The sequence below is a fragment of the Notothenia rossii genome, assembly GCF_949606895.1.
Source record: "Notothenia rossii genome assembly, chromosome: 12".
Classification (NCBI taxonomy): domain Eukaryota; kingdom Metazoa; phylum Chordata; class Actinopteri; order Perciformes; family Nototheniidae; genus Notothenia; species Notothenia rossii.
In genome coordinates, this window is record NC_136911.1 from 1,733,328 (window position 1) to 1,747,041 (window position 13,714).

The 13,714-nt window shown below is 40.0% G+C and overlaps 1 protein-coding gene across 1 annotated transcript; it reads right to left on the bottom strand.

Moving 5' to 3' along the window:
• Window positions 1–70: 70 nt before the first annotated feature.
• rpl7 (ribosomal protein L7) lies at window positions 71–5,312 on the bottom strand. Its single transcript, XM_079662142.1, has 8 exons — window positions 5,254–5,312; window positions 4,672–4,771; window positions 3,295–3,461; window positions 2,648–2,785; window positions 1,868–1,977; window positions 1,009–1,224; window positions 547–571; window positions 71–121 (listed from the first exon to the last, which is right to left on the bottom strand). The coding sequence occupies exons 1-6, from the start codon at window positions 5,265–5,267 to the stop codon at window positions 1,016–1,018; spliced, it is 738 nt and encodes a 245-aa protein (XP_079518268.1). The 5' UTR covers window positions 5,268–5,312; the 3' UTR covers window positions 71–121; window positions 547–571; window positions 1,009–1,015.
• Window positions 5,313–13,714: the final 8,402 nt, after the last annotated feature.

Here is a 13,714-nt window from a genome sequence, read left to right on the forward strand (position 1 = left end):
TAACCAAAATATAGATCACACACATTTCTGAATCAAAGTGCACATCAGATATTAACGACAGAAACAAGACTTTTTTTTTTCTCCAAGATTTTTTATTGTACATTTTGAGTCCTTTGCAAACCTGAAACAGACAAAAGGAGAAACTGTTATTGATGTGATTTCTTACCAGATGCTAAACACTCGTACAGATGAGATAAAGTATCTTCAATATTAAATCTATTCAACTCGTTTTTCACACGGGTATCATTTTGTCAAAGGCTGCTATTTCCAATAAAGACAAGCAATGCTAAACTCAATCCAAAGCGATGTCACATTAACAACTTAAATATATAATGGCTATTTGGATCTATTTCTGCAGACTGAAGCACATGTAGCACAGGATTCTAACACAGATGGCTTAGATGTGGTTTCAGACATATTGGCTTAAATACAACTGGTTTTCACCACAGTCGATAAGATGGGGAAAAAAGATTGTGCATCATTAACCACACCTAGAAGCCATGTGTCCTCTGCAGATCTTTAGAGTTTAAAATCGCTGCCACTCACCATGAGTCTAGTTCATCCTCCGGATCTGAAACAGACAAGAAACTCTGTTATTGACGGGACCAAGTGATTTCTTACCAGATGCAAACACTCGTACAGATATGGCAAAGTATCTTCAATATTAAATCTATGCTTCTTCTAAACTCATTTTTCACACTGGTATCATTTTGTCAAAGGCTGCTTTTTTCCAATAAAGACAAGCAGTGCTAAACTCAATCTAAAGCGATGTCACATTAACAAAACTTAAAATATTTAGTTGATCTATTTCTGCACTCATTACTTCTTCCCTGCAGACTAAAGCAGAGGATTCTAACACGGATGGCTTAGATGTGGTTTCAGACATATTGGCTTAAATACAACTGGTTTTCACCACAGTCGATAAGATGGGGAAAAAAGATTGTGCATCATTAACCACACCTATAAGCCATGTGTCCTCTGCCGATCTTTAGAGTCGCTGCCACTCACCATGAGTCTAGTTCATCCTCCGGATCATTCTGTTGATCTGGTCCTCCCTGTTGCCAGCGTCTCCTCCCTCCACAAAGTGAGTAGTCTTCTTGTTCATGCCGCCGCGGGGAGACGACAGTTTGAAGGGCCACAGGAAGTTGTTGGCGGGCTTGAAGTTCTTGCCAACTGTGTAAATCTCGTGGATGAGATCCTCCACACAGATGATTCCGTATTTGCCTGGAGAGCAAAAAAGATACGGTGTTTAGGAAACCGTACAACTGTTGCTACCACTTTATAAAAACATGTCATATATCAGTAAAGGAAAAAGGGATCACACACACTGGTGTTGAGAAATCAGTTTAGGAAATAGTTGATGTGTCAAATGTTTAATTGAGACAAGAGCAAAATGGTATATCTCAGAAAACTTTACTGGTCAGAATAGTTAAAAACTGGAGTTTCGTTTCCTAACACCTCTAACAAGTAATTTTTCCAAGTTCAACATCTCACTTAAAGCTCAACATACATTTTAGCTTTTAAAGTTACAATTAGTACACGTTTCTTGAAGATGTGTAAAAAGTCTGCTACCAATGAAAATATTATATTCTAGAGGTAAAAAAATAAAAAAATCACTGTTGGACTGACATGTGGTTTCAGACAAACTGGCTTAGTCTCAGTTTTTCTCACCATGGTCGATAAGACGGGGAAAAAAATTGTACATCATTAACCACATGTAGCAGAAGACCTCGAGCTAACAGGCATTTGATAAAGTAGTGACTCTGTTTCTGCAGAATAACACTACCTTGTTCAACACGTAATATATTAAAAAGGCCCAGAAAAACACAACTTGTTCCCAATTAATAGAATAATATGTTTTGCATACCGAGAGCCTTCTCCACCAGAGCGTTGTCGGTGAGGGCGATGCGCTGTTTCCTCATCCTGCCATGACCACGTTTGTAGATGAGCTCACGCACAGACTTCAGGTTGGGGTATCTGAGGGGAACAACGGGTCATAACATGGTTATTAAATGAACTCTGGTCAAATCTGAACAGTGTTGTTGACGACAGGGAGAGATGAGAGAGTAGACAATCTCTTTGATAGTCTTTGCATTCACACCATGGAAAACAAGTGCAGAAGCACCTCTGACTAAAAGCAGCCAATGAGAAACGGCAAAGATAGTTTGGCTTATTATCTTTCCCATATCAAAGAACACAATAGTGTCTCTGATCAGCCACGTGGTTGTGCAACACCTTTACAAAGGAATCTGAATGAACTCTAAAATAGCAGCACACCAGAACAACTGCAATCTAGTGTTTCATCAGAATGTCATAGTTTGGATACAGCTGTTTAAATCTACAGCGAGCAAAGCGTGGAGGTTACACAAAAGCACGAAGAGGGTTGCCTCTAATCGGCCAATAATAGCTATTGTCTATTTCTCACCCAACATGTTTTAAAACAGCCAGCCATCATATTACAGTAACCAGAATCTAGTACATATTAATATCTTGGAATGTGGTTTCAGACAAACTGGCTTAGTTTCAGTAAGTAATCACCATAGTCGATAAGATGGGGAAAAAAGTTGAGCATCATTAACCACATTCCAGATCTAAACCCACTGTCGCAGAGTTCATATGGGGACACTTTTCCATGAAGCTCTCTTACCCCCAGGCGATGTAGGGCTCGGCGATCCTCAGCATGTTGATGGAGGCTTTGTTCAGCCTGACGAAGACGCCGTTGAAGATCTGGCGAAGACGCATCAGCTGCAGGACCTTGCGGACCTTGGGGGCGACACCGTTGATACTGGGGGGGGGGGGGGGGGGGGAAATGAGGATAATGATTAGCTTATAGCTTAGCGTGAAGATGCAGCTTTCTCGTTTTTGAGATTTGTGGTTTCAGACAAACTGGCTTAATATACAAAGCTTTATCAGCATAGTCGATCAGTCGGGGAAAGAGTGGTCATCACTAAACACAGCAGACAGTGCACTGACATGGATTACTACATTTAGAGAAGGAAAAGGCCTTCAGAACATTACCACCTAAATATTTACTTGTGCCGTCTCATGACAGAGGCTCAAACGTTTATCCAGAGGCTATAATAACTGATTATAGGAAGTCTTAGCATTTGCTCTAGTAGCTTCAGTTGGTGTATTTTGAACCAGTTACTTTTGAATTAGAGCTTCTCAATCCTTAATTAACACCTGGTTGGGAAATGCCAATATTCCGGCAACAGCTTGAACTTCATGTCTTGTAGGAAACCTAGTAATCCATGTAAATGCTACGGATCATTTCACACGACGGACACTACTCACCCTCTGATCCTCATGACGAAGGCGAGTTTGGGCTCCGCTGGCACGTAGAAGTTTCCCACTTTGCGAGCAGTGCGGCCCAGACGCACCTCACGTCTGTACATCGTCTTGTACTCCTTGTGGTACTTCTCGGCCCTCTTGTAGATCAAAGTCCTGGTCACTTTGCGGGCCTGAGAACACATGAGGTAATAACATGCTCTTTTAGTGCACTGTTCAGCTACACGTCAACATACACACAGTGATGATTATTAGATCAGTGCATGTGGTTTCAGATAAACTGGCTTAGTTGTCAGTTTTTCTCACCATGGTCGATAAGACGGGGAAAAAATTGTGCATCATTAACCACATGTAGCACTATTCCTTAATCTAACAGCAACTTAGAAAGCAGGGATTCAGCTGTCGTAGAAGCAACACTTAACACCTCAGAGAAAGCATACTTGTAACTTAAATAAGTGACTCCTCAGAAATACTTCTCAGTTAAATCAGTAAACTTCTAGCATCACAGCAGGTCAATTAATTCAGGCCTTCAACACAAAGGTGTTTGAAGGAGGAAGGCTATGATAACAATGCAGTAAGTATAGGGGGGGACTTTAAAACGACCCATTGAATCTAAGTATGTACTAGTTTGTAAGTGCATTGAAAAGGAAATACACAGGAGCATAAAGTCAATCACAGCCTTAATGTTTTGTATGCTGGGTCATTTTCAATCTAAGGTGTTGACCTACATCTTTCAGCAGATGTTCACCTGGTGGAGCTTCTTTGACTTCAAGGTAGATGGAAACATGTGCCATATTTCCATAATGAACCCTTAATAGGAGCTAAAAGCGTAAGGATAATTTGTCTACTTGCCCCTGAAAACTCCTATATGTACACTCCTCAATATAAGTACTTTTACAGACTTATTCAATGCGATCATAGCTATTTCAACAGTACACACACAAGATGTGAACGCTTTGAAGGCGTGGAGGAGGAATGCTTTGCTAACAGTTAAGGTGGGAACTTTAAAAACCGACCCATTGAATCTGGGTATGTACTGTTGCATGATAGGATTGTTTGTACTTATTAGACTTGTAAACAAATCGGTAGATTGTTTTAGTGCGAGTACATTAAAGAAGGTTGCAAGAATACGTAAGCTTAATATTTTAAAAAGCTAGATGTATATTCCCAAAAGGGGTTTCATCCAAGCGTTTCACCAGCAGATGAGCAGACACGTGTGCCCTATTAAAAATACTTAACACTTATTAGTAAGAGCTAAAACCATGAGGAGAATTGTTCTACTCGCCCCTGGATACATTACAATTACTGTTACAGACTAATTCAATGCTAACATTAGCGCTTTTTACAGACAAACACACAGTTATACACCAGCATACATCTTACCTTCTTCTCAGAAAGCATCTTCTTGATGCGAATGGCCTTCATGGTTGCAAAGGCCTTTCGCCTTTTCAAAAGGCTCTCAGGGACCGCCTGAACTTTTTTGCTGTTAAAGGAGATGCAACGCGTAAGAACAAAGCTCGAAACATATTGACAAAAATCAGGTAGTCTCTAACAAAGCTGAACTACTATGAAGTAACAGCGTGTATGCACAACTACTAGCTGCTAGCATGCTAACCGGTCAGTATTTACCGGCTCCCTGAAAACTAGCCGATGTGTAATGAAAACATTACAAGAGAGTTCAAGTCTACAACTCATTCCAGCAGTTAAATATTTAATTTATTGTCCATTTTAGCACAAAAATGAGCTACTTCTTGAGTCTTCACATCCAGCCATGTTGGATTACTACCGCTGAACACAAGACTCAAAGAAGTCCTTTTAAAAACGTATAAAACCAACAATCCCAAGCAATAATACACGGAGTACGTTGTATGCTAAATAAACAAACTATATAATGTGTAAAATGTATAACGATGGTTATTTAAAGACAGGATTCGAGTAGATTGTAAGACGGTGGAAGACACTCACTCTGAGTCCGCCATTGCGTCCACCGAGAAAGAGGAAAAATCTTCTGCGCATGTCAGCGTTAAAGGATTGAGGACCCGGCGGGCTGTCCTTCCACCTGCCTCACTAATATATTTATATCGCATACCATTTTTTATTTATAAATAATTTAAACTAATCTATTTCTTAAATAATGAATATGACCATTCTTATAGTTAAAGGTGATATACATCTTAGCAGATAGAAAAACAGAAAGCTCTCCTTATTTTAGTTTATACATAAAAAATATTTTTCTCATAACTCAAACAAACAAGAAAGACAAGTCAATTTTTAAAAATGTATTACCTTTTTTTATTTTCAAGCACTTTCTCCTCTTTTTATATTTTACGCCTGGTAAACAAATTATAATTGTTCGTTTATATATTTAATTCAATATTTCGAAATGCATTATTTTATTTGTTCTGTAAGTGTTTCCTGCAAGATCGTGTATATTAAATAAAAAAAAAAAGAAGCAACAAGGTTAGCTTCACGTCTTTTTTTAATCTTTTGATAAAAGATATGGGACCAAGTTGACAAAGTGTTCTGTTAACCGGTCCCAAAATGTATGGTCTCATATTTGTTTAATTTGCGTAGTACTAATAGGGAGGCGTGTGGCGCAGTGGGTTGTGCGTTATTGTTCGGATCAGGGGGTCACAGGTTCAAACCCCACTGCAGTCAGCATGTCGTTGTGTCCCTGAGACACTTCACCCCAAATTGCTCCTGTGGGGATTGCCCACAGTATTGAGTATGTAAGTCGCTTTGGATAAAAGCGTCTAACAAGTGACATGTAATGTCAACACGGGTTAAATATATTTAAAAGATACAATAAGGTGCAAATATGATAACATAGAAATGAACAGCAATTATATACAAATACATACATCTATGACTAATACAGCTATATTGAAATATTGCATGCATTTTATTTATTTGTTTACATCATCTACTTCTTTTTGACAGGTAGTCGACCATCAATAGGAATGATTGTCCTTTTATTTCAAAGATGTCAGCCCCTATTTTGAGCCAAAGGAGCTCAGGAATGTCGTGTGAGATCAGAGGCTCCCTCTGGTTTCTGGGCTGGAACTGCTGACATGTCCCACACCTCTCCACCATTTGTTCTATCTCTCTTGACATACCTGGCCAGTACCAGTGACTTCTGGCAAGTGCTTTTGTGCGCTGCATTCCTTGATGAGCCACATGTAATGTTTGCAGCATGTCACTTCTCATCGAGCTCGGGATGATTATCCTGTCACCTGCAAACATGATCTCATCTATTACTGACAGAGTATTTCTGATAGGCCAGTATTGAACCAGTCTAGTGTGTACTTGTTTTCTGAGTCGTGGCCAGCCCTGTCTGTGTGTTTCCTGCTGTAGTCTTTCATCATTAGCTGTTCCACTTTTGAGCTTTTGCAGCATCTCAGTGCTCAAAGCATCTGTTGGCTCCAGAGCATAGACAACTTTCTCATCTGTGATGTCATCAACTGTTGAATGTTCATCATGTGTGACAGCTCGTGAGAGTGTGTCTGCAATCAGTAGGTCTTTACCTGGTGTGTAGATGACATTCAAGTCATATCGCTGCAGCTGGAGGAGCATCCGTTGGAGTCTGGAAGGAGCTGCTCCAAGCGGCTTTCTCAGAATGCTTTCCAGAGGTTTGTGGTCTGACTGCACATCCACTCTCAATCCGTACACGTACTGATGCAACCTCTTAACAGAGAAGACAATTGCTAACAGTTCCTTTTCTATTAGAGCATAGTTATTTTCTGTTTGTGTTAGTGCTCTTGATGCATAGGCAATTGGGTGACCCTCATGCGTTAGACATCCCCCAAACCATCTTTGGATGCATCTGCCTGTATGATGAGCTGTTTCTTTGGGTCAAAATAACTGAGTACAGGAGCTGTGCTGAGAGCATCTTTCAGTTGTTTGACTGCTTCATCATGTTCGTGCTGCCACAGCCACACACTGTCTTTTCTCACTGTCTCTGTGGTGCTGATATGGTGGCCTCACCTGGGATGGACTGAGCTAGGTATTTCACCATGCCCAGCAATCGCTGTAGTCCTGTTTGGTCAGTTGGTGTTGGCATGCCTGTGATAGCCTTGATCTTAGCGTTGTCTGCTCTAACACCCTCTGAAGTGACAGTATGGCCCATGTAGCTGACACTGCTCACCTTGTACTGTATCTTGTCTTTGTTGAACTTCACATTAGCCTCCTTTGCTCTGGCTATCACTTTCTCTAATATCTCATCGTGTTCTTTCTCTGAGGATGCAGCAATTATCATGTCATCTGCAATGATGTGGATCCCTTGGATATCTCCAAATGTCTCACAGTTGCGTTGCTGGAAAACCTCACTTGCTGCCTTGATCCCAAATGGTGTGTTAAATGTGCACAGTAGGGATGACTCTTTATCTAGCTTTATTTGCCAATATCCATCTTTTTCATCCAGCACTGTGAAAAGTTTCTTACCAGCTAGTTTGCACAGAACTTCATCGGTCATTGGAATGGAGTAGTGCTTCCTGAGTATAGCTTTGTTTAAATCACTGGGATCCAAGCAAACCCGTAACTTTTTTCTGTCTTTCTTTTCTGTGATCACCAGGCTATTAACCCATGGTGTAGGCTCAGCTACCTGTACAATAACATCAGCTTGCAACAAGTCATTGAGAGTGTCTCTCAGTCTGTCCGTTACTGCCAGTGGTATTTTCCTACAGCCATGTATGACAGGTGAAGCCTTGGGGTCAGTGTGGATGTGATATTCTCCAGCAAACTCACCTAAACCCTGAAAGACAGTTGGGTGCTGAGCTATGAGCTCCTCTTTTGTTGTGGGATGTTTCACTTCTATAGAGTCAATGTCCACTCTTTTCACCAGGCGCAGTTCTTCACATGCCTCGTTTCCTGGATGGATGAGTGTCTGGAAACATCAAATGTCAGACTTGCCTGTGTTTTGGGAGTGGAGCATTTGAGTGTGACCACCCCTTCCGGCTTCAATCTCTTCCCTCCATATGCCACCAGCACTGTCTTTGTAGGCTGCAGTTTGAGGTGTGTTCTTCTTTCACGTCTGGCTTTTCGGGTCATCGCTGTGAATACTTCGACTTTGCCTCTCTATGGGTGACGTCACGGACCCTACGTCCATTTATAGATACAATCTATGGTGTACACACTATTTGTTATTGGAATTGAGAATGAGGAGTAAAAGTCAGGGCATTGTGTAAAACGTTTTTTCCTACATTGGTTGCAACCATGTTCCCCTATCAGTTCTGTGGTAATAACTGTTTTAACAATATTGGCCTATGTAAGACACATGAGAGTTCATAAAGGTAAGACAAAACACACTTAAAGCATAAATTAGGGTTATTTTGATATATGCTCATTTTGTTACTACTGACATCAACGTGCTTCGTAGCTTGGAACTCAGCATGGAGGAATGTGGGAGATCCATCAAAGAGTTCTTCATGAAGATACCAAATAAGGAAGTTGAGGATGTGCTCTCCAATGGTGACAAAAATGAGATGGGGCTCCGCATTCTGCAGCTGCTCATGGCACACTTTAGAGAAGACCTCACAGGGCTGGTCCGTCTTGCAGATGTAAGTATATACAGTATATATTTGCTTTATTGACCTACATTTTAAATATGATATCTATTTATTGACAGTACGCCAGCTACAGTACTTCAGAAGCCTACTTTTTTTACTGGTTATTCTCACCCAGTGTTTTCTGCTTGATTACCTTTTTCTTCTTTGTCTAATAAAACCATACTATACTGATAAAATGTATGCCTTTGTCTGTTCCCTTCAGCCATTTTTCACTGCAGCTGATGTTGAGACAACCCTCACGCTACCTGCAAGTCCTCGCCTCATACTGCTTGGTATGTATTTAATAGGACACATGTCATACAAGCCATTGCTCTATTATTGTACATAATGCTTGGATAAGGTGAGATGAATTCAGATTGTTGCTCTGACATTAAGCTTCAGGTGGAACAGGACGAGTCACGATTGAAAGATGGATGATCTCCCTTGAGGGCCGTGTGATGTTTGAGGGCATCACACCACCGTTTTTGCAGCCTTGTTTGCGATCTTCTACATGCTCAACCTGCAGTACCAGGAAGAGGTCGCCTGTAGGCCTACTCTAGAATTCATTCAGAGGTAAAACATATCATTATAGTTTTTGGATTTTTCTTTTGGATAATTGAAACCTAAATAACCACAAACTGAACCTTGCACAGGGATAGTTTGTTTGTTTTCTTTTTTTAACCATGAAAGGTAAAAGTTACTTATCAGTAATGACACAGACATTTACTCAGGCAGCCATTCCCATGATGAGAAATGTCTTTGCCAGTAGGTACATTGTGGTCAGATAACAAAAACATTGCTGCTTAATGCTCGTGTCCAATCTTTCTATCTTGAAAACAATGTATTTGTTTCAATACTTTGTAGTAGAGCTGGCTCTCTTATAATATGCCTATAAGCTCGGATGAGGCGTGAATGTCAATATGCAAATTGCATACTATTAAACTGGCAATTTTCCCCAAAAATTATAAATGACCAAAATTGATACAAATTAATGTTCCAAACTTGGTAATCTCTTTAAACCTGAAATACCCAAATTACCCTTTTATGTTCCTTATAGTTTTCTATTCAGTCTCTTATCTAAGACTATTCTGATTTCAGGCGCTTCATTGGTATAAATCCGGAGAGAGGCACGAAGGCAGCCCGGGGTAAGGTCGTCTCCAAGAAGTCTGGACGGATTGCCCAGAAGAAGTCTGCCACGGTAAACACACATGTGTCCGTCTTAATCAAGAAACTAATGGACTTTGAGTGGGACTTCCTTTAGCTTGAACTCAATCAACACAAGAAGACAATCAGCACAAAACAAAAGCAATGAAGGAAAGTAAAAGTTTAAAGGAAGATTTTATATTTCAAGATGTTCGTATAAGGTTCAGAAGTTAAACATCTCAACTTTTAAAATCTCAGGGTCAACCTTAATAAACAACGATTAGAAATCCTTTTTAAATTAAAAAAAAAATACACTGGATTTAGATATATTTTAAAGAGAGATAATTAGCGTGCGAACATGCTGCTATCGATAACATTGTTAAAATGTCTTTACTAATGTTGATGTTCAAATGTTCTTAATGCAATGTTCTTAGTCTCCAAATACTTTAGTTTAGTTACGAGATAATCCACAACAGCAAATTCAGAGAAATATCCTTTAAGTGGTTTACGTCACAGAATTCTTTGTATCATTTCTTATTTTATCTTGAGTATTAAGACACATTGTTTAATGCAAGGTCTGCAGGCTATTATCAGATTGTATTTGGCTATGTTTATCTCTTGTTTCTCTGGGTTGTCCAAAAATTTTTGTATTTTGGAAAAGCATTATTTATGTTGACACTGTCCTTTTAAATAAAATGTTTGTTGATGGATATAAATCAATGTGTATTTCTCATTTGCACTTTTTTTTAAAGCAGATAACAAAAATGCTAGAATGATATTTGAATTTAATTTAAGATAAACCTTTTAGATATTCTGAACTGCTAATTAGTTTTAACAATTATTCAACAGTATGGATACTGTAACATTACAATACACTTCTGGGGTCTGTGATGCCAATACTTTTTCTGTAAATGTAAACAAAGGAAAGATATCATGTATTTCTCTTTTACAGCAATAGGCTGTCAAGTCGTGTTACAGTATGGCCGCCGTAGAAATACCAGTAAATGGCTGGCGTCATTGCTGCCAGCTCTTTACCGTAAATAAAAAAAAATACAGAAATGTACTGTAATCTTCTTTTACAGTAAAAGGCTGTAAAATAATTTCAGTTAGGTACCGTTAAAAATAACAGTAAATGGCTGGCGTCTCTGTTGCCAGCCATTTACTGTTATTTTACAGGAAAAAGTCTAACAGTGTAGATGTTATCTGAAAGGTATAAACCACATTCAAAGAGAGAAGAGGTCGTTTCCTTCCATCAGAAACAATTTTTAACCAGTTTTTAAGTATTTTTTGTTTCATTTCCAGCTCGTCCTGTCTTTGTTTACACATACAGACTGCTAGCTCTGAAGCTAACCAGGGTTGCCAACTTTGGGTACCTGGCTGGAGTGAGATTTTGATATCATGGGTTTAATTACACATATGCGCACTAAATGACTGCTATCGTGTCAGTAGCGGGACCTTAGCATATATATAGGATATATATACAAATACACAATATTGGACACAGACTATAAAGGGCACAGTTTCATTCACTAATGAAAGTCAAACACATTGTTTCCACTGTTTCATTGTGTGCATAGGCCTGTCGCGATAAGCAAATAGTTGACTTATCGCTCCAATACACAGCCGCAATGCTTTATATTGTATTCTATCCATTTGTAAGTGATGTTTTTGCTGCTGCTCCATACACTATACAACCATAGTCCATTGTGGACCTCATCATTGATCTGTAAATGTCTATTAATGCTTGTTTGTCTGCGCCCCAGTTGCATCCAGCTACAGCTCGCAATACATTTCATCTTTTAGCATTTTGTTTCCACTTGATTAATATGCATGTTCCATGTGTATTTGCTATCAAACCACAGTCCTAGGTATTTGAACTCATTCACCTTTGTCATTGGACGATCATATAGTGTTTGCTGTTGGCCATCAATCTTGTGTTTGTTTGTAAATACCATGTAGCATGACTTGCTTTCTGACACTTTGAATCCCCAGTTATATGACCACCTCTCCACTTTTTAATCGCCCTAGCGATATTCCCCATTACGTATGGGGCACGTCTTCCCCTCATCCAAATAGCCCCATCATCTGCGTATAGAGCCCATTGTCTGCATGTGTCTAAGCATGTCAATATATCATTAATCATGATGTTAAATAATATTGGACTGACTGCACTCCCTTGGGGATACCATTTTCTATTTCTAAATAATTGGAAATATCTGCTCCAACCTTTCCTCTAAATGTCCTGTCTGTTAAAAAGGCCCTTACCCAATTGAACATTCTCCCTCCAATACCCATACTCAATTTGATCAGTAACCCCTCCCTCCACATAGTCATACGCCTTTTCAATGTCAAAGTACACTATTGCCATTATCTCTTTCATTTTCAATGTTTTTCCCACATCATTACTCACTCTTACTAATTCCACATCCAGAGCTGATATGATCCTGTCTTCTCCTTCACGTTTTCATTCTCTGCTAGTAACTGCTGTGTTTGCTGCCTATGGATATCACTGAGATGCTCCCCACTATGTACTGCTGCAAGTGTCCTTCCTAACATACCTGCCTTCTCTTTATCTGTCACTGCCAGCCTCTCCCCATCAACCAAAGCTGGAATTTTAATGGATTTCCTTTTCCCACTCGTCCGCTTAAACATGGAGCAGACATCACCTAATGTTACTCCTCTGCCAGTGGTAGAACACAGTTCTCTCCATGTTCTCTTTTGTGTGTATTTTACTGTCCTTCGAGCAGCTGCCCTTTTCCTTTGAAACTCTATAACATTATTTTGTGTCATGTTTCTTTAATTGCATCGTTTCGCTCTTTAGTAGCCCTGCTGCATTCCTCATTCCACCATGGCACCACTCTCTTCCTACCCTTGGTTGTTGTTTTGGGTATACTGTTCTCTGCTGCATTTAGTATATGTTGCATTATTTGGCTTGTAATGACCTCTATGCTTCCCTCTGATGTTAGCAGGTGTACCGACTCCTCACACCATATCCTACATTTCCCCCAATCAGCTTCAGCAAAGCACCACCTGGTTATTACACCTCCTTCCTGCATATATACATTATTATTCATTTTAGTAAGCACTGGATAATGGTCACTTCCTACAGTGGAGTCATTCATCATAATTTCACCTGTGTGGTCCTCTGGAAAGTACGCCGTTTGGAGGCAGACGCTCCGCAGAGTTCAGTCGTTGTTAATAAAGTGCACAGTAAGACTCATATGCGGCTGCATCGTCCGACTCGACCATAAATCTGTGGTGGCAGAATAAAAGGACACCTCTTCCAACCCGTTGTCTTGTGCTATTATATAGCTGAGGCAAGGCAACTTCAGAGAAGAACTTTGGGCTTGGTAACACATACCTGGGGTCCAAAACTTTAATCATGTTAATAAACCCCGGCTTTTCCACCGTATATATTGGCACCATATCCTTTGCTATATACATACCGACCGCATCTTTAATGGCTTTCCAGCGGGCCGAATTCTTGTCATATGGGATGCAGTTTGAAAATGTTTGTGTTACGGTGGACTGTATTTTGACGGCTGTGCGTGAGGTGCTTGTAGTGCCGCGGTCTTTTTCATTCCGCTGCGCGCAACATTTCTCCCATTCAGCAGGATGCTTTTGTTTGAGGTGCTGCAGTAAATTTGTCGTACTGCTGCCTTTGCTAGCAACAGACTTCAAACATACTTTGCAGCGGGGTGTTGTCTGGTCTAAATTTGACCTCGCGAACGCAAACTAAT

Coding starts and splice junctions, on each gene's coding strand:
- rpl7 (XM_079662142.1), bottom strand. Junction 3,462..4,671: donor AGATGCTTTCTGAGAAGAAG/GTAAGATGTATG, acceptor ATGTGTTCTCAG/GCCCGCAAAGTGACCAGGAC. Junction 1,978..2,647: donor GAGCCCTACATCGCCTGGGG/GTAAGAGAGCTT, acceptor TGTTCCCCTCAG/ATACCCCAACCTGAAGTCTG.